The 24,321-nt window shown below is 39.0% G+C and overlaps 1 protein-coding gene across 1 annotated transcript in view; it reads right to left on the reverse strand.

Annotated features, from left to right (window-relative positions):
* TEX11 (testis expressed 11) overlaps positions 1 to 24,321 on the reverse strand; it is a 381,172-nt gene that overhangs the window by 90,027 nt on the left and 266,824 nt on the right. Inside the window, exons 20-24 of the mRNA XM_003484125.4 lie at positions 22,697 to 22,737; positions 21,097 to 21,183; positions 19,336 to 19,406; positions 17,279 to 17,395; positions 3,513 to 3,585 (exon numbers count right to left, since the gene is read on the reverse strand). Coding sequence (XP_003484173.3) covers positions 3,513 to 3,585; positions 17,279 to 17,395; positions 19,336 to 19,406; positions 21,097 to 21,183; positions 22,697 to 22,737 — 389 coding nt within the window. The remainder of the gene's footprint in view (positions 1 to 3,512; positions 3,586 to 17,278; positions 17,396 to 19,335; positions 19,407 to 21,096; positions 21,184 to 22,696; positions 22,738 to 24,321) is intronic.

Here is a 24,321-nt window from a genome sequence, read left to right on the forward strand (position 1 = left end):
ATAGTGATTTCATTTCCTTTAGATACATACCTAGAAATGGGACTTCTGGATCATATGGTGGTTCCATTTTTAATTTTTTGAGAAACCTCCATATTGTTTTCCATAGTGGGCTATATCAATTTACATTCCCAACAACAGTGCACAAGCATTCCCTTTTCTCCACATCCTCCCTAGCACTTGTCACCTCTTGCCTTTTTGATAATAGCCATTCTTTTAAAGTAGTTTTAGGTTCACAGCAAAATTGAGTGGAATGTTCAGAACATTCCTATATACACCCTATCCCCCACTACGACAACCTTCCCCACTACTAATATCCTGTAGCATAGTAGTACATTTCTTACAATCAATGAATCTATAGTGACATTATTTTCACCCAAATTCCATGGGTTACATTAGAGTTCACTTGTGGTGTTGTACCTTCTATGGATTTTGACAAATGTATAATAACATGTCTACACCACTGTAGTATCATACAGAATAGTTTCACTACCCTAAGAGTTTTCTGTGTTCCATATATCCATTCCTTCTTCCACGATGCCCCCTTAGCAATCTTTTACTATCTCCATAGTTTTGTTTTTTCTGGAATTTCATATAGTTTGAACCACATAGTATGCAGCCTTTTCAGATTGGTTTTTTATCAGTAATATGCATTTAAGTTTCTTCATGCCTTTTCATGATTTAATAGCTCATTTCTTCTTATCTCTGAATAATATTTCATTGTTTAAACATTCCATAGTTTATCCATTCATCCACTGAAGGACATCTTGGTTGCTTCCAAGTTTTAGCAATTATGAAAAGCTGCTATAAATATCCATGTGCAAGTCTTTCCATGGACCTAAGTTTTCAACTTATTTGTGTAAATACCAGGGAACACAGTTGCTGGACTGTATAGTAAGAGTATGTTTAGTTTTATAAGAAATTAATAAAGTGGCTATATTATTTTGCATTCCTGTCAGCAATGAATGAGAATTCCTGTTGCTCCACATACTCACCAGCATTTGGTCTTGTCAGCATTTAGAATTTTTGTCATTCTAATAGGTTTGTAGTAGTATCTTGTTGTTTAAACTTACAAATCTCTGATAACATAGAAAGACAGACAGATTGATAGTCTAGTAGCTGTTCCTAGAAAGAAGAAATTGATTTTTCGGTAGACAGCTAGCATTGTGACACACTTTCAAAATAAAAGGCTCAACATCACTGATTATTAGAGAAATACAAACCAAAACTACAGTGAGGTACCACCTCACGCCAGTCAGAATGGCCATCATTAACAAGTCCACAAATAACAAATGCTGGAGAGGATGTGGAGAAAAGGGAACCCTCCTGCACTGTCGGTGGGAATGTAAATTGGTACAGCCACTATGGAAAACAGTATGGAGGTATCGCAGAAAACTATACATAGAACTACCATATGACCCAGCAATCCCACTCTTGGGCATATATCTGGACAAAACTTTCCTTGAAAAGATACATGCACCTGTATGTTCATTGTAGCACTATTCACAATAGTGAATACATAGAAACAACCTACATGTCCATCGACAGATGAATGGATTAAGAAGATGTGGTATATATACACTATGGAATACTACTCAGCCATAAAGAAGAACAAAATAATGCCATTTGCACCAACCTGGATGGAACTAGAGACTCTCATACTAAGTGAAGTAAGTCAGAAAGAGAAAGACAAATACCATATGATATCACTTATATCTGGAATCTAATATACAGCACAAATGAACCTTTCCACAGACGTGGACTTGGAGAACAGACCTGTGGTTGCCAAGGGGAAGGGGAAGAAGTGGGATGGACTGGGAATCTGGGGTTCATAGATGCAAACTATTGCATTTGGAGTGGATAAGCAATGAGATCCTGCTGTATAGCACAGGGAAGTATATCTAGTCACTTGTGATGGAACATGATGGAGGATAATATGAGAAAAAGAATATATATATATATATATATATGAAAAAATAAAAATCTTTAAAAAAATAAAAAATAAAGGTAATGATGGAACCAAAACAAAAAGGCACTGAAAGTATTAATTTCACTCTGAGCACTCTTTAGCACTTTAGATTCTGTTATGAGGTATTTTCATTATCATTCTTTTCTCTTTTTTTTTTTTGGTATTTTTAGGGCCACACCCATGGCATATGGAGGTTCCCAGGCTAGGGGTTGAATCAGAGCTGTAACCACTGGCCTACACCACAGCCACAGCAACACAGTATCTGAGCCATGTCTGCGACCTACACCACAGTTCATGACAATGCCTGATCCTTAACCCACTCACCGAGGCCAGGGATTGAACCTGTGTCCTCATGGATACTAGTCAGATTCGTTTCCACTGAGCCACGATGGGAACTCACACTATCATTATTTTCTAGATATTCTATAGTTACTATTTTTTAAAATGTCCAAGTGGTCAAGGGTTATCTTTCCCGATTCCATTATTAATTTCTGCATTGTGATCAGATAATGTTGTCAATTTTACTTCTATGTCTTGGAATTTGTTCAAGTTTTTCTTGTGATCTATTTTGCAAATGTTCAAAGGGCACATGAAGAAGAAATGAGTTCTCTATTCTCAGGCTATAAAGGATATTTTCAGGCTATAGAGTATATTTCTATTAACTCTTCCATACTAAGTATGTTATTTAGGTATTCTCTGTCCTTTTCTTTTGTTGTTTTTATTATTTTAAATGCCTGTCATAGATTGAGGGCAGTGAATAAAATTTTATGTGTTTATGTTCTCCCTTAAAATTTCTATAGTTTGATATCAAAGTCTATAAAAATATTATACATACACATACAAAACGATACACTGATTATTTCTAAATTTTAGGAAACTGAATTCATTAACATTTTTAAAATAGTAATACACCATGACTAAACAGGGTTTATTCCAGAAATGCAACAATGACTCAAGTTTAGGAAATCTATTATTATAAATCAATATATTAATACTTCAAAAGAGAAATACTTCTATGATTATAGAAGCTGAAAAGGCATGTAATTCAATTCAATATCTATTGATTTTTTAAAAAATTCTAAAGCAGGAACAGATGGACAGAATATAAAAAAAGCCTATCTAAACCTAAAAGCTAATACCATGATAGCATGCTACTGTATAACCTCAAAAAGTTTACTACTGTTTTGATTATTTCATAACAAAATGTTAGCAGTATCCAATATTGCGATTGTACCTTGGAAGAATCTGTACCCTACATTTAGTCAAAGTTAAAACTTGATTAAATTAAATATTAAGTCTAGTGAACTAAAAGCAATAATGTCATATTGAGCAATGATGGCCCCATCTTTATATTCAACGCTTAAATAAAAAGCAAGATTAAAAATATTCTCACTCCATGTCAAAGTATTAAAACTAGTTCTTAAAGAATCATTTGATTGGTTATCAAGTATTTCAGTGGCACAATTTCTGGTGATAAAAGACTAGGTTATTAAGATTTGAAACCCCTTTTATAACTGTGTTACCAAACTCCCAGCTCACTATATACCTGTTTCTTTCAGGAGATTCCAGACATCTCTGCATTTATGGATCTGCTCAAGTGCACGACTCAGGAACTTGGTCTATTTGGTAAGAAAGCAATGAGGAAATGAGTCTCAACCAAGCAGAACTTTAAGCAAATAAAAATAATCTCACATCATTTTAATTAAAAACAATTCAAATGAAACTATAGAAAAATGAAAGTATAAACTGAATATTTTGGAATTTATATATAAATATTAGCTGCTATTTTTATGTTTCTTTAATGTTCCAGGAAAATGAGGATTAAATAGAAAACCTGAAGTATTATCAAATAATCTAGGACAAAAGAGAAGCACTTCCAGAATGGTGGTATGAAAAGTTCTTCTCCTGGGCAAAACAACCATAACTGGTGAGAAGTATAAAACACAATTATGTAAAGTCTCAGGAAATTGTCCTAAAGGCATTGAGCATGTGGAGAAACATCTATTCTAGGAAATCTACTAAGTCTCAGTAAGAACACTGAGTACCTGTGGCAGTTGAGCCATGATCTGCTCACCGCCCCCACCAGCTCAGTGTGAAATAAATATACTTTAGGTAGATGTGGCCAAGAAGATGGGGCTCACTCTACCCTCAGTTTCCGGGCTAGTGATGACCAGAAGGGGAATGGTGCCAACACTTCTCATCCCCCTCCCCAAGATCTGTATTGCAGAAGCTCTATTCTAAACAAGCACAACTGAGAAGTCTGACACTTTCTCCTCCTATCCAGTCCCCATACCAGGCACTGCAAATTGAATATACTGGGTCTCAATTGCCCTCACCTCAACTTGCTTATAGGACTATATTTAAATACAAAAAATGTGAGGATGTAGTGAGAAGATGTCAGCTGTGAAGCAGGAAGAGAGCTCTCACTAGAGAAAACACCCATTGCTGGCACCTTGATCTTGGGCTTCCAGGCCCAGAGTTATGAGAAATAAATTTCTGTTGTTTATAAGCTACCCAGTCTATTGTGTTTTGTTATAGTAGCCTGAACAGACCAAGAGAGAAAATTGGTACTGGGAGTGGGGTGCTGCTGTAACAAATACCTAAAAATATGAAATAACGGGTAGAATCTGGAGGAGTTTGGAAGTACATGCTAGAAAGTCTACATTGTCATGAATGGATTGTTAAAGGAAATTCTCTTGAGAACCAAGAAAGAGGAGAGGAGAGCTGTAGAGAAAGCCTCAATCTTCTTAGAGAATGTCTGTTTGGTTGTGAGCAGAATGTTGGTAGAAATATGGATGACAGTTGTAGTGTCATCACATCTGATGACACTCAGATGGAAATGAGGAACACTGGAAACTAGGGGAAAGGCCATCCTTGTTTTAGAGTGGCAAAGAGCTTAGCTAAATTGTGTTCCCAATGTTTTATAGAAGGTAATACTTGTGAGTGATGAAATTGATATTTGGCTAAAGAAAGAAATCTAAGCAAAGTGTTGAAGACCTGTCAGTTCCTCTTGAATGTTTACAGTAAAATGTGAGAAGAAATTATTTAAAGGTAGAATTGTTAATCAAACATTAAGCAGAATTTTAAAATTTGGAAAATTCTTAGCCCATCAGTGTTAAGAGAAGTAAAAAGCTTGATAGGGAGAGAATACCAAGGGTGTGGCTGAATTTGATAAGGAGATTGCTGTGGATGGACCATTTCAACAGAAGCTAAAAGGTATTCATCAAGACAATGGGGAGTTTGGTCAGTTGTCTCAAAATAAGCTAAGACCTACTGTCTAAGGCAATAGAAGAATGACTGCAAAAGCAGATCAGAGATCTTCAGGGCTGGCTCACCTATCACAGGCCCATGGTGTGAGGGCCTATGGGGCTGAAGGATTTCAAAGGAGGAGCTCACTGCTGCCCAGTACCATCTATCTCCTACGCTCTGCTCCTTAAATTCCTGCACCATGCTGCTAAGCCACCCCAAGTGCAGCACAGGCTGTTGTGGTTGCCTCTCCAGAAGGTTGCAAACCTCTGGAAGGCATCAGCTTGGTATCATCAACCCAGCATGGAGAGTGCAAGAGCTGGGGGTACTGCTGCACTCTCTAGACTTTCAAAAGGTGCCCTGGGGACTCTCGGGGCCCAGGCAAAGAACTTCTGTAGGGGAGAGGCCATAGCAGAAAACCCTCACTAGGGCAATGCCCAGCAGAGCCTTCCACTCCAGACCAGTAGAGCTACCTTGTGGGATTCCAGCCTGAGCCCTAACTTATAAGAGCTGAAACATGGCGTTCCCGTCGTGGCGCAGTGGTTAACGAATCCGACTAGGAACCATGAGGTTGCGGGTTCGGTCCCTGCCCTTGCTCAGTGGGTTAACGATCCGGCGTTGCCGTGAGCTGTGGTGTAGGTTGCAGACGCGGCTCGGATCCCGCGTTGCTGTGGCTCTGGCGTAGGCCGGTGGCTACAGCTCCGATTCGACCCCTGGCCTGGGAACCTCCATATGCCGCGGGAGCGGCCCAAGAAACAGCAACAACAACAACAAAGACAAAAAAAAAAAAAAAAAAAAAAAGAGCTGAAACATGAACTGCACTTGGCAGAGCCATGTGGGTGGGGTCTAGAAGCTTGGAGACCCAACTGCAGCCGTAGTGGGTTCAAAATGTGGGGCACCAAGACAAGGAGGATTATTTTCAAGCCTTGGGGTTTAATGTTGTTTTTCCCATTAAGTTTTAGGCTTACCTTTGTAAGCAGCTCTTTGTAGGAAAAAGCCCTCAGCAGGAGACCCCTTTTCTAGTCAATTTAGCAAAGTTATATTGAAGTTAGCTTTTATTTTTTTTTATTTTTTTTCCCACTGTACAGCAAGGGGATCAAGTTATCCTTACATGTATACATTACTATTACATTTCTTCCCCCACCCTTTCTTCTGTTGCAACATGAGTATCTAGACATAGTTCTCAATGCTATTCAGCAGGATCTCCTTGTAAATCTATTCTAGGTTGTGTCTGATAAGCCCAAGCTCCCGATCCCTCCCACTCCCTCCCCCTCCCATCAGGCAACCACAAGTCTCTTCTCCAAGTCCATGATTTTCTTTTCTGAGGAGATGTTCATTTGTGCTGGATATTCGGTTCCAGTTATAAGTGATATCATATGGTATTTGTCTTTGTCTTTCTGGCTCATTTCACTCAGTATGAGATTCTCTAGTTCCATCCATGTTGCTGCAAATGGCATGATGTCATCCTTTTTTATGGCTGAGTAGTATTCCATTGTGTATATATACCACCTCTTCCGAATCCAATCATCTGTCGATGGACATTTGGCTTGTTTCCATGTCCTGGCTATTGTGAATAGGGCTGCAATGAACATGCGGGTGCATGTGTCTCTTTTAAGTAGAGCTTTGTCCGGATAGATGCCCAAGAGTGGGATTGCAGGGTCATATGGAAGTTCTATGTATAGATTTATAAGGTATCTCCAAACTGTTCTCCATAGTGGCTGTACCAGTTGACATTCCCACCAGCAGTGCAGGAGGGTTCCCTTTTCTCCACAGCCCCTCCAGCACTTGTTATTTGTGGATTTATTAATGATGGCCATTCTGACTGGTGTGAGGTGGTATCTCATGGTAGTTTTGATTTGCATTTCTCTTATAATCAGCGATGTTGAGCATTTTTTCATGTGTTTGTTGGCCATCTGTATATGTTCTTTGGAGAAATGTCTATTCAGGTCTTTTGCCCATTTTTCCATTGATTGATTGGCTTTTTTGCTGTTGAGTTGTATAAGTTGCTTATATAGTCTAGAGATTAAGCCCTTGTCAGTTGCATCATTTGAAACTATTTTCTCCCATTCTGTAAGTTGTCTTTGTGTTTTCTTTTTGGTTTCCTTTGCTGTGCAAAAGCTTTTCAGTTTGATGAGGTCCCATGGGTTTATTTTTGCTCTTATTTCTATTGCTTTGGGAGACTGACCTGAGAAAATATTCATGATGTTGATGTCAGAGAGTGTTTTGCCTATGTTTTCTTCTAGGAGTTTGATGGTGTCTTGTCTTATATTTAAGTCTTTCAGCCATTTTGAGTTTATTTTTGTGCATGGTGTGAGGGTGTGTTCTAGTTTCATTGCTTTGCATGCAGCTGTCCAGGTTTCCCAGCAATGCTTGCTGAATAGACTTTCTTTTTGCCATTTTATGTTCTTGCCTCCCTTGTCAAAGATTAATTGACCATAGGTGTCAGGGTTTATTTCCGGATTCTCTATTCTGTTCCATTGGTCTGTCTGTCTGTTTTGGTACCAATACCACACTGTTTTGATGACTGTGGCTTTGTAGTATTTCTTGAAGTCTGGGAGAGTTATGCCTCCTGCTTGATTTTTGTTTCTCAGGATTGCTTTGGCGATTCTGGGTTTTTTGCTGTTCCATATAAATGGTTGGGTTGTTTGTTCTAGTTCTGTGAAAAATGTCATGGGTCATTTGATAGGGATTGCATTGAATCTGTAGATTGCTTTGGGTAGTATGGCCATTTTTACAATATTGATTTTCCCAATCCAGGAACATGGAATATCTTTCCATTTCTTTACATCTTCTTTGATTTCTTTGATTAAAGTTTTATAGTTCTCGGCATATAGGTCCTTTACCTCCTTGGTCAGGTGTATCCGAGGTATTTGATTTTGTGAGGTACAATTTTAAAAGGTATCGTATTTTTGTATTCCTTTTCTAATGTTTCATTGCTGGTATACAGAAATGCAACTGACTTCTGAATGTTAATCTTATATCCTGACACTTTGCTGAATTTATTGTTCAGTTCAAGTAGTTTTGGGGTTGAGTCCTTAGGGTTTTCTATGTATAGTATCATATCATCTGCATACAGTGACAGTTTGATCTCTTCTCTTCCTATATGGATGCCTTTTATTTCTTTTGTTTGTCTAATTGCTGTGGCTAGGACTTCCAAAACGAAGTTGAAGAGCAGTGGTGAGAGTGGGCATCCCTGTCTTGTTCCAGATTTGAGTGAGAAGGCTTTCAGTTTTTCCCCATTGAGGATTATATTTGCTGTGGGTTTATCATAAATGGCTTTGATTATATTCAGGAATGTTCCCTCTATACCCACTTTGGCGAGGGTCTTGATCATGAATGGATGTTGAACTTTGTCAAATGCTTTTTCTGCGTCTATTGAGATGATCATATGATTTTTGACCTTTTTTTTCTTGTTAATGTGGTGTATGATGCTGATTGATTTGCGTATGTTGAACCATCCTTGTGAACCTGGGATGACCCCAACCTGGTCATGGTGTATAATTTTTTTGGTATGTTGTTGGATTCGGTTGGCTAAGATTTTGTTGAGAATTTTTTTTTTTTTTGTCTTTTTGCTATCTCTTGGGCCGCTCCCGCGGCATATGGAGGTTCCCAGGCTAGGGGTCCAATCGGAGCTGTAGCCACCGGCCTACACCAGAGCCACAGCAACGCGGGATCCGAGCCGTGTCTGCAACCTACACCACAGCTCACGGCAACGCCGGATCGTTAACCCACTGAGCAAGGGCGGGGATCGAACCCACAACCTCATGGTTCTTAGTCGGATTCGTTAACCACTGCGCCACGACGGGAACTCCTTGTTGAGAATTTTTGCATCTACATTCATCAATGATATTGGGCGACAGTTTTCTTTTTTGGTGGTATCTCTGTCTGGTTTTGGAATGAGGCTGATGGTGGCATCATAGAATGTCTTTGGGAGTATTCCTTCTTCTTCAACCTTTTGAAAGAGTTTAAGGAGGATGGGCACCAATTCCTCTTTATATGTTTGATAAAATTCACCTGTGAAGCCATCTGGTCCTGGACTTTTATTTGTAGGGAGTGATTTTATGACCTCTTCAATTTCATTTCTAGTGATTGGTCTGTTCAGTTGGTCTGTTTCTGCTTGATTCAGTTTTGGCAGGCTGTAAGATTCTAGAAAATTGTCCATTTCTTCCAGATTGTCAAACTTGTTGCCGTATAGTTGTTCATAGTATTCTCTTATGGTTTTTTGTATTTCTGCTGTATTTGTTGTGATTTCTCCTTCTTCATTTCTAATTTTGGTGATTTGGGTTCTTTCTCTCCTCTTTTTAGTGAGTCTGGCCAGGGGTCTGTCAATTTTGTTCACCTTTTCAAAGAACCAGCTCTTGGTTTTATTAATTTTCTCTATTGTTTTTTGAGTCTCTATTTTATTGATTTCTTCTTTGATCTTTATAATTTCCTTCCTTCTGCTGACTTTAGGACTTTTTTGTTCTTCTTTTCTAATTCATTTAGGTGGAGGCTTAAGTTGTCAATTTGGGATCTTTCTTCTTTTTTGAGAAAGGCCTGGATTGCTATAAATTTCCCTCTGAGCACTGCTTTCGCAGCATCCCATAGGTTTTGAGAGGTTGTGTCTTCATTATCATTTGTTTCAAGGTAGTTTTTAATTTCCTTCTTGATTTCCTCATTGACCCATTGGTTTTTTAGTAGCATGTTGTTTAGTCTCCATGGAGTAGGTTTTTTCTCTTTCCTTTTCCCATGGTTGATTTCTAATTTCATGGCATTGTGGTCAGAGAAGATACTTGAGATAATTTCTATGCTCCGCAATTTATGGAGATTCGCTTTGTGTCCCAATATGTGGTCGATTTTTGAGAATGTTCCATGAGCATTTGAGAAGAATGTGTATTCTGCTTTTTTTGGATGTAGTGTCCTGAAGATATCAATTAAGTCTAACTTTTCTATTGTTTCCTTTAGGATCTCTGTTGCTTTATTGGTTTTCTGTCTAGAGGATCTGTCCATTGATGTGAGGGGGGTATTAAGGTCTCCTACTATGATTGTATTCTCATCAACATCTCCCTTTATGTCTGTTAATATTTGTTGTGTGTATCTGGGTGCTCCTATATTTGGGGCATATATGTTGATGATAGTAACATCCTCTCCTTGGATGGATCCCTTAATCATTAAATAGTGTCCTTCTCTGTCTTTATGCCTTTTGTTTTAAAGTCTATTTTGTCTGATATGAGCGTTGCGACTCCTGCTTTTCTGTCATGTCTATTGGCGTGAAATATTTTTCCCCACCCTTTCACTTTAATCTATATGTATCTTCTGTCCTAAGGTGAGTTTCTTGTAGGCAACATATTGAAGGTTTTTGCCTTTTTATCCACTCAGCCACTCTGTGTCTTTTGATTGGGGCATTCAGTCCATTGACATTTAAGCTGATAATTGATAGATGATTATTTATTGCCATTTGAACCTCGTGTTCCAGTTGATTCTATGGTTCTCCATTCTTCCTTTCTTTTTTTTTTTTTGTTTGGTTGGATATTTGGTTTTGGCTTGTGGTTGCCCTGTTTTTTAAGTATGCTAACCCCTTCCCATAATTGTGTGTTTTAGCCTGATGGTCCTGTAAGTTCAAACACTTCATTACTATATTAAAATTAAGAAGAGAGACATACAAACAAACAAAAAGGGTTATTTACTTCCTAACATCCCTTGCCCACATTTTATGGTTTTGATGACTCTTTTTTATTTTTTTCTTTTTAATTTTATTTTGCTTGAAGCATGTTCATGATTAAATCTGTATGCTGGCTTATTTGAGTGACTGCTCTCTGATTGCGGTTTCCTCAGTCCTAGTTCTTCCTCTTCTTCTTCTTTTTTTTCTTTTCTTTTCTTTTCTTTTTTCTTCCCTTTCCTTCCTTTCTTTTTGGTTTAGAGAAGCCCTTTCAATATTTCCTTTAACCTGGGTTTTGTGTTGCTGTATTCTTTAAGTTTTTGTTTGTTGGGAAAAATTTTTATTTCCCCTTCTATTTTAAATGATATTCTTGCTGGATAGAGTATTCTAGGTTGCATATTTTTTCCTTTTAGCACTTTAAATATCTCTTGCCATTCCCTCCTGGCCTGTAGTGTTTCTGTAGAGAAATCAGCTGATATTCTTATGGGGGTTCCCTTGTAGGTAACATTCTGTTTTTCTCTTGCTGCCTTTAGGATCCTCTCTTTATCACTAACTTTTGCCATTTTTATTATGATGTGTCTTGGTGTGGGTCTGTTTGGGTTCAGTTTGTTTGGGGCCTCTGTGCTTCTTGTATCTTGAACCCAGTATCCTTTAGGTTTGGGAAGTTTCCAGCAATAATTTCTTCAAATATATTTTCCATTCCCTTATCTTTTTCTACTCCTTCTGGAATTCCTATTCTGCATAGATTGGCCCGCTTTATATTATCCCATAGGTCTCTTATATTGCTTTCCAGTTTTTTGATTTGGTTTTCTGTCTGTTGACCGGATTGAGTGATTTCCATTATTCTATCTTCCATATCACTGATTCGTTCTTCTGCATTATTCATTCTGGTTTTTACTGCCCCTAGTTCAGTTTGCATCTCTGCAAATGAATGTTCTAGTTTTTCTTGGCTCCTCCTTATCTTTTCTAGTTCCTTTCTGAGAGTATTTGCATTTCTGTTCATATCTTCTCTTAATTCCTTCAGTATTTTCACTATTTCTCTTTTGAACTCCAGGTCTGTCTGACTGCAGAGATCTGTTTCATTGTTGACTGTTTTAGGTGAGTTCTCCTGTTGGTTTGACTGGGGGTGGTTTCTCAGCTTCTTCATCTTGCTTGTTGTTTTCTTCCTCCTGAGGGAGTTGTACTCTCCATGATCGGGCAGTGTTTGCCTTGTCACTGCTGTGGAATATTTCCTGAGGGCTGGCGTTGCTGGTCAATCTTTTTTGAGGCAGTGTGGCTTTCCTGGAGTGTTGATGGGGCTAACAGTGGTTCTTTGAAGCAAAGGAGGACTTCCTGAGGGCAGACAGGACTGGGAGGTCCACACCACGATGGTAGCAGATTTCACTTGGCCATGCAGAGCTTGCTCTGGTGTTTTTAGGCTGTGGGGTTCTTGCAGGGGGTTGGCGGTGTTGGGCAGCTGGTTTTTAGGGGTGCATCACCCCCTGGGGGCTGGAGCAGCTATCTGGGTCACTGAGAACCTAAGAGGCTCTTCCCTAGGGCAGCCCAACTCAGAAGGACAGCCTGAGAATGTAGGCGGATCTTTTCACAGTCCGGCCGAGCTTGTTGCATCTTTTCTGGGCTGCAGGCACTCTTCCAGGGGGCTGGTGGTGCTGAGCAGTTATTTCACGGGAGTGGGGCACCCCCTGGGGGCTTGGGCGGGTAGCAGGGGCACTGGAAACCCAAGAGGCTCCTCCCCAGGGCAGCCCGACTCAGAAAAACCGTCTGAGATCTTTTCCCGACTCGGCCAGGCTTGTTGCAGCTTTTCTGGGCTGCAGGGGGTCCTGCCTGGAGCTGGCAGCCCTATGCAGCTGGTCCACTAGGGCACCCCCTGGGGGCTTGGGTGGGTAGCAAGGCCGTTGGAGACCCAAGAGGCTCCTCCCCGGGGCAGCCCGACTCAGAAAAACCATCTGAGATCTTTTCCCGACTCGGCCAGGCTTGTTGCAGCTTTTCTGGGCTGCAGGGGGTCCTGCCTGGAGCTGGCAGTCCTATGCAGCTGATCCACTAGAGCATCCCCTGGGGGCTTGGGCGGGTAGCAGGGCCGTTGGAAACCGAAGAGGCTCCTCCCCGGGGCAACCTGACTCAGAAAAACCGTCTGAGAATTAGGCCGATCTATTCATGGCCTGGCTAAGCTTGTTCTAGCTTTTCTGGGCTGCAGGCCTTTTCTCGGGGGCTGGTGGTGTTTGGTGCTGCTCTGTGGAAGTGTAGCCCCTCCAAAGGGCAAGCAGGCCTGTGCAGGGACAGCCCCTGCGGTGGTAGGCTTCAGGCAATTGTTGAGGCCAGCCCTCCTGGATGGCAGGCAGCCCCAGGTCCGTTGAGAATGTAGGGGGTGGTGGGGGTGGGGGGAGGGGATGCACTGGGAAGCACAGCTTTCAGCTAGCTAGCAGGCCTGTAAGCTTGCTGTGGCGTGGGGGGTATTCTATGGGGACCCACCCCTTCTTCTCTCCCCTCCCCAGCACAGGCACAGACCAGGCTCTTCTCCCAGGTTCCCTCTGATGCGGCTTTCCATTTCCCCGCCCCTAGAGTATTGTTCCCTTCCTCTGCGACAGCTTTGTTTTCTAGTCTCCCAGGCAGTCTCTGCCCCTTCAACTGGTTTCTAGACCTCCCAAGCAGTTTCCGCTCTGCCCCGCCCCCTCAGCCCGGGGACTAACCTCTGGAGCCGAGATCTCGGTGCCCAGCCCCCACCCAGGCGTCCCCAGGCCCCCTCTCGGGGACTAACCTTCAGAGGCGAGGTCTCGGTGCCCAGCCCCCACCCAGGCGTCCCCCTGCCCTTTCTCGGGGACTAACCTTCGGAGGCGAGGTCTTGGTGCCCAGCCCCCACCCAGGCGTCTCAATTTTTGGTGACTCTGCCCGTAGTTCAGATGGTCCATTGGGTTCTTGATCGGCTTTTCCATACTCCAACTTACTGCTACACTCTTCTCTACATCTGGAGATTCCTCCGGTTCGTTTGATCTTTCCCCCGTGTAGGTGACTTTCCGGGGTGCGGGATCCCTTTCTCCTCCGCAGTTCCCTTTTGGGAGCGCCCGTCCCGCTGGGATTCACCTTCTCTCACTCTCCTCTTTTCTCCCGTTCTGCCCAGTAATGTTACGAACTTCTTGCCGTTATTGGAGTTTAGGTTCCTCTGCCAGCGATTGGTTGCTGTTCTGTGCGAGTCATTTATTCTGTAGATGTGCTATTTTGTTGTGTTTGTGGGAGAGGGCGAGCGTGTCCTCCTACTCCTCCGCCATCTTGTCCTCTCTCTGTAGTTAGCTTTTAAATCAGGTTCCCCCATGCTCTACTCATCTCCAGTCCAAGCACACTTTTCAAATCTTTTGATCACACAATACCTGGCCTAATCTGCTGGTTCTTTCCTTAGGTCAAGAATAAGTAATTATCAGATGACCCCATCTCTTTCTTAGCTTTCCCTTTAGTAATCTTGTGAACACACTGTGTGAGCAAGATAGCATCTAAAGAAACATCACCAGGAGTCCACAGGGCTATGAGTTGATCCCCTAGGTCAATGATTAACTGAGATTACTTCCTAGTTTCCCTTTTAAAAACTTTTATGGCTGAGCGGAATCTCTGGAATTGGTTTTAGGGGACACAAGTCTGCCTTCTCTCCAGATTGCCAACTTTCTAAGTAAAAGCAACTTTGTTTTCTACCAACACTTGCCTATCAGGTATTGATTTTCATGTGACAAGCAATTGGATTTGAGTTTGGTAACACTTTGGCTCTGCTACTCCTTTTTTTTCCCTATTTCTTCCTTTAGTAATGGGGATTGTTTGATTTCACAGGTTCATAGCTGGAGAGCAACTTGCCTTGAGTCTTACTCATATCTGGTTTAAATCATATTTAGATGAAACTTTTTTTTTTAGCTGCACCCACAGCATGTCGAAATTCCTGGGCCAGGGATCAAACCCAAGCCACAGCAGAGACCAGAGCCACTGCAGTGATAACACCAGATCCTTAACCTGCTATACCACAAGAGAACTCTAGATGAGACTTTAGATTTCGTCTTTTTAGTCAGTGCTAGAATGAGTCAAGACTTTGGGGCTATTGGGTTGGAGTAAATGTATTTTGCATGAGAGAAGGACCTGAATTGGGGGGTGGGGGGCAGGGATGAAATGCTATGGTCTGAATGTGTGCCCCCCAAATTTATTTGTTGAAATCCTAACCCCAAAGGTGAAAGTATTAGTAGGTGGGCCTTTTGGGAAGTGCCGAAGTCATGAGAATGGAGTCCGCGTGAATGGAATTCATGTCTCTCCTAGTCCTTTCCACCATGTGAGGACAGAATGAAAAGGTGCCAGCTATGAATAAGGAAGAGGGCCCTTACTAGATAACGTGACCATGCTAATACTGTGATCTTGGACTTCCAGCATCCAAAACTGTGAAAAATACATTCGTGTTCTTTATAAGCTACCCAGACACAGTCTGTGGTATTTTGTTACAATATCTCAAACAGATTAAGACACAGTACTTGGAAAGAAATTGATGGTTATAAAAGCTGATATTACAAAAAGAGGTATCTCAAATCAATAACCTAAACTTTTACCTTAAGAATCTTGGAAAAAAAGAGCAACTAAACCTTAAGTAATCAGAAGGAAGAAAATAATAAAAATTAGAATGAGAATTAGAGATTAGAAACGTAATAGGAAATAAAACAACCCAAAAGTTGGTTCATGAAAAATATTTTAAAAAATCTATAAACTTTTATATACACTGATGAAGAAGAAAAGAGTGAAGACACAAATGACTAAAATTAAGAGTGAAAGATGGGACATCATTACCAACCTTACAGAAATAAAAAGGATGATTATAAGAGAATACTATGAACAATGTAAGCCAAAAATTAGATAACTTAGATTGTAATGGACACATTTCTAGAAATAAAAATACTGAAACTGACTCAAAAAGAAATAGAAAAAAATGGAATAGACAACAAAAAAGAAGTACAAAGTTTATACTCTGAAAAAATGCAATATTATTGAAAGAAATTAAAGACCAAAATAAATGGAAAAATACCCCATGTTCTTAGGTTAGAGGACTTAATATTGCTAGGATTTCAATATTCTCCAAACTGATCTATACAGTCAGTGCAATCCCTATCAAAGTCCCAGTTGGCTTCTTTTGCAGAAATTGACATGTTGAACCTAAGAAGATTCAAGGGATGGAGAATAGCCAAAACAATCTTGAAAAAGGACAAAGTTAGAAGACTAATATATCCCTATTTCAAAACTTACTACAAAGCCACAATAATCAAAACAGTGTGCTATTGCCAAAAGGATAGAAATAGATATCAATGGAATAGAATTGAGGTTCTAGAAATAAGCATTCTTATTTACGGTCAATTGATTTTCAACAAAGGTACCTAAATAATTCAAGAGGAGTCTTCAACAAATGGTCCTGGAGTAACCGGACTTGCAAATGCAAAGGAATAAAGAAGGACCCCTAACACATAACATACACAAAATTAACTCAAAATGGATCACAGGCCTAAATGTAAGAACTAAAAATACAAAACTCTTAGAAGAAGAAAACAGGGGTGAACCTCCATGACCTTGCATTAGGCAATGGTCTTAGATATGCACAAAAAGCACAAGCAACAACATCAAAAACAAAGAATATGGGCATCATCAAAACTAAAAATGTTTCTGTTTCAAAGGGCACTAACAAGAAAGGGAAAAGACAACCTACATAATTGGAGAGAATAATTGCAAATTATATCTGATAAGAATTTAAATATCAAGCATATATAAAGAACTATTAGACTCAATAATAAAAATACAAATAACTCCATAAAAAATGGGCAAAAAAATCTCAGTAAACACTTTCCAAAGAAGGTATATAAATGACAAATGAGTACACGAAAAGATGCTCAACATTTTCTGTCATTAATAATACCATTGTTAGTAATCAGGGAAATGCGAAAAAAAAACTTCAAAAAGATACCATTTCACATTTGACTAGATGGCAATAATCCAAAGGACATAATAGTAAGTGGTGGCAAGGAGGTGAAGAAAATGGAACCCTCATCTAGTGCTGATGGGAATGTAAAATGGTGCAGCTGTTTGGAAAATAGTCCAGCAGTTCCTCAAATGATTAAACATAGAATTGCCATATGACCCAGCAGTTCTACTGTAGGTGGAGATGATGAAGATAGAGAATATTTAAAACAGATTCAGAAAGAGTAGTCTATGGGAAAGAACATTTTAAAAGAAGAGCTATTCAATCTTTTTAAAAGAAGAGACCGAGCCAAATGTGGAATTAGCTATTACAAATCTTTGAAATCAAGATGCTGCTAGAATGGAGGAAAGGATTCTCTAAAGAGAATCAAAAAGAACTGCATCAGGGAAGGAAAACATACCAAACAGCACACTGAATTCTTGTGTTTTCTTTGAAGATTGCACATTACCTGTTCAAAAGTTGTTGAAGCTCTTCTCCCTTGCTCTAGATCCACTGCAGCTGCCATAAGTAAACATGTTTTCTGTGCAATCAAAATTACTTGATCTGAAGGACAAAACTGGGACAGCTGATAAGAAAAAACCAGAACATCAATGAATAGTGAGAATTGTGCCAGGTGAACACAAACAATCAGAATGAAAATCAGCAACATCCTGTCTGAATGAGAAAATTCAGCTGGAAAAGCACATCTTACCTTAAAAATGATATAGACTATAACACTGATTTACAGTTTTAATTTTACATTACTTTCTATTGTTTTTTAGCACCTTTCTAGAGATTAAAAAACTTCATTTCTTCACAATTTTCTTATCTTTTCCAGTTACAAGTTCTGTCATTTGGCTCTGTATTTCTATGCAGTGATTTACTTCTTGGTTTATGTTGTAATTTCTAAGTGATTTCCCCCCTGGCAAATAGATTTCCCCTTTGCATTGAACAGAGCTGAAACTAGTCCATATATTGTTCAAGGTTGAAAGAGACAATGTCAAATCTTGACCAGAATTAGGTATAATCTTGTCTTCTGGCTTTGGAAAAATGCCAGCATTGTTACTACAATAAAACTCTATGGAGTTCCCGTTGTGGCTCAGTGGTTAACAAATCCGACTAGGAACCATGAGGTTGCGAGTTCGATCCCTGGCCTTGCTCAGTGGGTTAAGGATCTGGCATTGCCCTGAGCTGTGGTGTAGGTCACAGAGTGGCTCGGATCCTGCATTGCTGTGGCTCTGGTGTAGGCTGGCACCTACAGCTCCGATTCGACCCCTAGCCTGGGAACCTCCATATGCCACGGGTGAGGCCCTAGAAAAGACAGAACCCCCCCCCCAAAAAAACCCCCAAAACCCCAAACTCTTGACTACTTAAGGATTCTAACATGGAATCCTACTAGTGCTATGACAAATGTCAAAACTAAAACTAATGTATTTCACCTAATTAAAATGGCAATTATAACTAAACTTTCAAAGTTTATTTCTTAATTTCCCCAAATATTTAGTGATCATAATCATCAACATCATTTAACTAATAGCATTTCAAGACATCCAATCTCTTTACATCTCAGGTAACTCGTATATCATATGAGGGAGTTGTACTAGATTATCTCTATAGTTTTTTCCAGTTCTAGAACATTTAATCTAACTCAGCATATTAGAACTGTATACTCCAAAAATTGTAAAAGGGATATTCTTTACCACCTCTCCTTTCATCCTCTCATTAACACTTGTTCCTTTTTCTGGCATTTAACCTCTACCTTGGAGGCTAGCAACTATTTTTATTAAAAAAAATTGTTTAATGGCCACGCCGGCAGTATATGGAAGTTCCCAGGCTAGGGGCTGAATCAGAGCTGCAGCTGCTGGCCTACACCACAGCCACAGCAACACCAGATCCAAGTCACATCTGTGACCTACACCACAGCTTGATGTAAGGTTGGATTCTTAACCCACTGAGCGAGGCCAAGGATCAAACTTGCATCCTCACAGAGACAACCCTGGGTCTTTAACCTATTAAGCCACAATGAGAACTCCCTAACAAATATTTTTAAATGTTTATAATTATAAAACAATCTCACAAATCCTTATTTACAGAACCTACCCTCAGAAAAATTATAAAGTAGGTCCAAGCTTCTTAGCATTTTGTATGCCTATAGATTTACTCATAAACCTTCCTAATGTTTGCTACTTGTCAACTTCTTAGAGTATTCCCTCCTAAAGATAGGTATATTTTGATATAGGACTCTAGGAGACTGAAATTCCTTCAAAGACAAAGGAGTAAGTCTCTCATGGTAGAACTTTAGGCTCCAAGATGGTTGTGATATTTTGGCATGGGGAGAACTGCCTCATATTCTAATATTATACCCTTTAAGGATCAAATTCTCCTTAGGTCATTCCTGCTTAAACATATATTAAAAGTTCCTGGATTAAAAGCCAGTCTTGCTCTATACTTAGCCCTTGACTATAGCCATAGTGGTCATATCCTTGTTGTGGTCCATAAATGAGATATTTGATAGAAGATATTTACCTTATAAGAAAGTATGAAAAACTCTCTCATTGTCACTGGGTCTTTGTCACATTGCACAGCCAAGTTCCAAGCTGAAAGTTAACATAAAATAACATATCTATGAAAATCTACTGTTTAATCTGTACTATTATAATCTCCACTCCTATTAATATACTAATGAGTTTCTCAGGGGTTAAAAACCTAATTTTAGGTTTTTAGAGAAATTATTTCCAGGTAAATTGAGAGATTTCTGTCACTTCCAATCTTTAATTCTAAGACAAGGACCAATGGAAGTAGTGTTGAACTTTTTAAAACTGGGAATATATAATAAATTCTTGGTTGGCACAAATCCATCAAAAAAATAAGGATCACAATGAGTTCACCAACTTTAGTTGGTGAAAGTTAAAATTCAGTGAAGAACAGGTGCACCAGAATTAAGGATTGAGGAAAATTGATGTAAAGATTCACATCTTTCATAGACCAGTAGAAGCTCCATTAGGCAACACTCAGCATGGTGGAAAATCTTGGAAAATCAAATTAGGCAACACTCCATTAGGCAACACTCAGCATGGTGGAAAACCTTGGAAAATCAAAATTAAAATTCAGTAAAAGAAGTACTGGAAAATAACTCTTTAAACTTCCAAAAGGTCAGAGTCATTAAACCTTTCTTAGTTTAAATGTTTTTTATTTTGCATTATTTGCATAAGTTTCCCAAAAGCCAGACTGCTGTATTTATTCCCTTTTCTCCTAGATTAGAGCCTCAATAAAGCCCATAAAGCAGAAAAATGTCCATACAGAACCAATTTACTTCATGACATTGCTTCTTAATTGCTCTTGCTTACTTATCACTGTAATGACTGCTTCCACAATTTTATAAACATTTTTACTGAAACAGAACCTACATAAATTACACAATTCATAATTGTACATACAGCTTGATGAGTTTTCACAAAGTGTATATATCCAGGTAACTAATGCAGATCAAGAAAGATCTTGATCATTATCAGGAAACCCAGAGGCAATCCCACCTATCCTCTTTAAGCACAACTCCCTTCAAGGGTAACCACTATCCTGAGTTCTAATACCCTAAATCAGTTTTGCCTGTTTTTTTTTTTTTGTTTGTTTGTTTTACTGTATGTAAGTGGAACCATGCAGTAGATACTCAATGCCTTCTTTTACTTCTTTTACTCAACATCATTTTCGTGAGATTCATTCATAGTGTTTCATGCAGTTCATTTTTAAAAAAAAATTGTAGTTGATTCACAACGTCCTGTCAATTTCTGCTGTACAGCAAAGTGGCCCAGTCATACATATATATACATTCATTTTTTCACATTATCCTCCATCATGTTCCATCACATGTGATCAGATATAGTTCCTTGGGCTGTACAGGAGAATATCATTGCCTTATGTAGTTCATTTTTTTGATGAATCATATTTAGAAATAAATTGGGCATTCTAGCCCAAATTTATGAGCATAACCTTGGGCACCTGCAGTTCTAATTCATCATTTTATTCTTAGATCTATTTCTAAAGAAAAGGAAGAAAACTTATATTTAATGAGTACCTAGTATATCCCAGATACATACACTGTTTCATTTAAAGCTCTTAATAACCCTGTGAAGAATGTATAATTGTCCCCATTTTATAAATAATGAAACTGAGATTAAGCAAGTTATTCTTGTACCCATAGCTACAAATGAAAGAGCCAGAATTTGAATCCACATCTGTCTGATCCTACCACCCCACGATGTTTCCCATAGCCACATAATTTCCTTTTACCTATTTTTCGAAACCAATGAGCTTCATTAGTCCTTGAGTCTGAAGGCAAAGCTCTTCTATCAAAACACTGACCAAGTTTCAGGAGTGCTGCATCAAACAGGAAAATTTGATACTTGAGGTCTTTTACTTTATACTCTAGCAATATTGTTGATCCTGCTTTAAAAACATGAGTATGAATTTTGAAAGTTCTTTTTTTGTGTGTGTGCATGGGTGCATACCAAAAGTAATTAAAATGACAAAAAGCATTATCAAGCTCCAAGGAGCTGGTAACTCAAACTTTGGGGAACAAACACAACTTTGGAGAGATTTGTAATTTTAATTAGAGCAATTATTCACCACCTGAGGTAGAAAGATATGATTTATGTTTAAGGAAATAAAGAATAGGAATAATTATTTTAAAAACTGAAATGGAGATTGAGAATTGGAAGAACATTGATAGGTTGGCATAATATTTACTGAGCTCTTATAGTAAGCATAGTATAGAACTAGAATGTGTTGTCATCATCAGGAAGCATTTATTACACACTCATGTGCTCTTCTGAGAGATAAGAATGCCAACAGCAACCTTTTTCTCTTTTGAAAAGCTTTGGTTTCTAAACCATTTTGCTACATTTAACACCCTGTTTAATTTGAGGTATAAAATTCAACCAATGCAATAGATGGAATAGAATTTCTAAAATATGGATTTTTGTTGTTTTAGATATAAGGAAATAGGTACATGGACAGTAGAAATGGGAAGACCTATTAATAAGGCAAAAGGAATATCGTGAAAGAAAGGATGGAGTTGGAAAAAGGAATCTGATGTAGCTACGAAGTTAGCTGAATGAAGTGGACTGGGAGGAATTATTAGTAGATAGAGGAGATAACACAGGCTTGGATGGATAGATGGACAGCTTCACAATAACAGTAAATAATCTGAATTTGATTCAGAGAACATGAAAATTAGCAGGGTTTAGAATATTTTTGTCTTGGAGTTCCCATCGTGGCTCAGTGATTAACAAATCCAACTAGGAATCATGAGGTTGCGGGTTCGATCCCTGGCCTTGCTCAGTGGGTTAAGGATCCGGTGTTGCCGTGAGCTGTGGTGTAGGTTGCAGGCACGGCTCAGATCCTGCATTGCTGTGGCTCTGGCATAGGCCAGAGGCTACAGCTCTGATTAGACCCCTAGCCTGGGAACCTCCATATGCTGCAAGTGCGGCCCTAGAAAAGACGAAAAAACAAAACAAAACAAAACAAAAACCCAAAAGACAAAAAAAAAAAAAGAATATTTTTGTCTTGATCCTTTTTCACCTGTGCAATGCATAGGTTCGGACCAAGTGACAATAAAAATGGAAAGAAGGAAGGAAGGGAGGGAGATGTCTTTAAAACAAACTGGAATAAAAACAGAGCTGAAATAACATTTGGAGATGAATGCTAGTGATGACAAACTTTTCTCTGCTTTTGAATAAAGAAACCAGGTAGACTACTGTGACAAACATTAATAAAAGCATGAGGCTTAGCTCAAGCATGAAACCTGGGTCAGTGTGCTCAATGTACTTGGAGAATTTAATAGAGGATAGAGGCAAGATGAAGGAGTGAAAATAACCAAGGAGATATTTACCTGTATTTAAGCAAGTCAAAAGTCTATCCATTTCCTTCTTTCTAAAAAATAAAGAAAATAGTGTTTTTCTACTTTGCAAAGCTTTACTACAGAAAAGTACCAAAAAGAGACTATATTTGTGCCTAAGAGTTATTCAAGTAAAATGCAAAATTGTGAACTCTGTTCAAGGCTCCAACCTATCATTTCAACACTGTTTTTCCCCACTATAAGATACTGTTCCTCATCCCCAGGATTTTTTTTCTCTCTTCCCCTTCTACATCTACTCTCGAGCAAAGGATTTAAATGACTGATAAGGCTTTATATTACAGGGTCATAGAATTTGAGAGCAGGTAGTGATCTCTGTGATTTTCAAGCTTTTTTTTTTTGAAGAGGGGGAACTGGAACCTGTGATTCAAATACAATTTTATAAAAGTCTAGTATACAAGAAGAGATAAAAGTGTAGCTGCTCTGGTTGAGCCAGTGGTGGGTGGAGGCATAGAGTCTCAGCTTCCTCTAAGTTCCTGAGGTACTGCCACATAATTTCCAGTGTTCTGAGGAATATAGTTTAAAAACTACTTATCCATACCCTTCATTTTACAGATGAGTAAACAGATCTGGAAATGGGAGATGATTTGTCTAAGGTCATTCAATTAATGACAATGTCAAGACTACCACCCAGGTTTCTTGACCCTTTGTCAAGCTTCTTTAAGGGGTACATAAATTTTAACAAAGGAAAATCCCATTATGCTTAAACAAAGGATTGAATATGGAAGTATTGCTAAACATAGGAAGTAGTGTAGAACATACTATAAGACTTAGCTTATCAGGAGAATGTCTAGTACTACACAACACAGACTGTACTTCAGGAAAAGTAGCAGCTTTCTTAGGTATAAATATTAGACATCTGCTTTATAAAGTAACTTCTAACAGTAAATTTTATTAATCTGAATTTCAGCTGAGCTAAAGTTGACTTCTTCATTATTTAACTCAGTGACTATATAAAATAAGTGGGAGGGTCCATTAATGCAAATAAATAGTACAAATAAGAATGAGGTTATATAAAGGGACGTATAGTCTATTTAAGAGACAAACTGCTTTCAAAAATTTTCGCACATGAATTGCTAATAATTAGATAGATACTGTAATTGAAAGCCGCAAGATTTTTAGAAGAGGACAGAACCTTAGAAATTATCCATTTCAGCTTCTTTTATTTAACAGGAGAGAAAATAAAGTTTAGAGAAGTTAAATAGCTGTTATTGCCTAAGGTAAACCAGAAGTTAGTGAAATAGCTAAAACCAGAATTCAGTTCTCTGATTCCTCCCACTGAATTAAGTTTCTTTTCTTTTTCTTCTTTTTCTTTTCTTTCTTTTTTTTTTTTTTTTTTTTTTAGGGCTGCACCTGCGGCATATGGAGGTTCCCAGGCTAGGGGTCAAATCAGAGCTACAGCTGCTGGCCTACACCACAGCCACAGCAACATGGGATCTGAGTCATGTCTGCGACCTATACCACAGTTCATGGCAACACTGGATCCTTAACCCACTGAGCGAGGCCAGGGATCCAACCCACATCCTCATGGATACTAGTAGGGTTTGTTACTGCTGAGCCATGAGGGGAACTCCAGGCTTTTTTTTCTATCTTAGCCTAAT

This window comes from Sus scrofa, chromosome X, assembly GCF_000003025.6.
Source record: "Sus scrofa isolate TJ Tabasco breed Duroc chromosome X, Sscrofa11.1, whole genome shotgun sequence".
NCBI classification, from domain to species: domain Eukaryota; kingdom Metazoa; phylum Chordata; class Mammalia; order Artiodactyla; family Suidae; genus Sus; species Sus scrofa.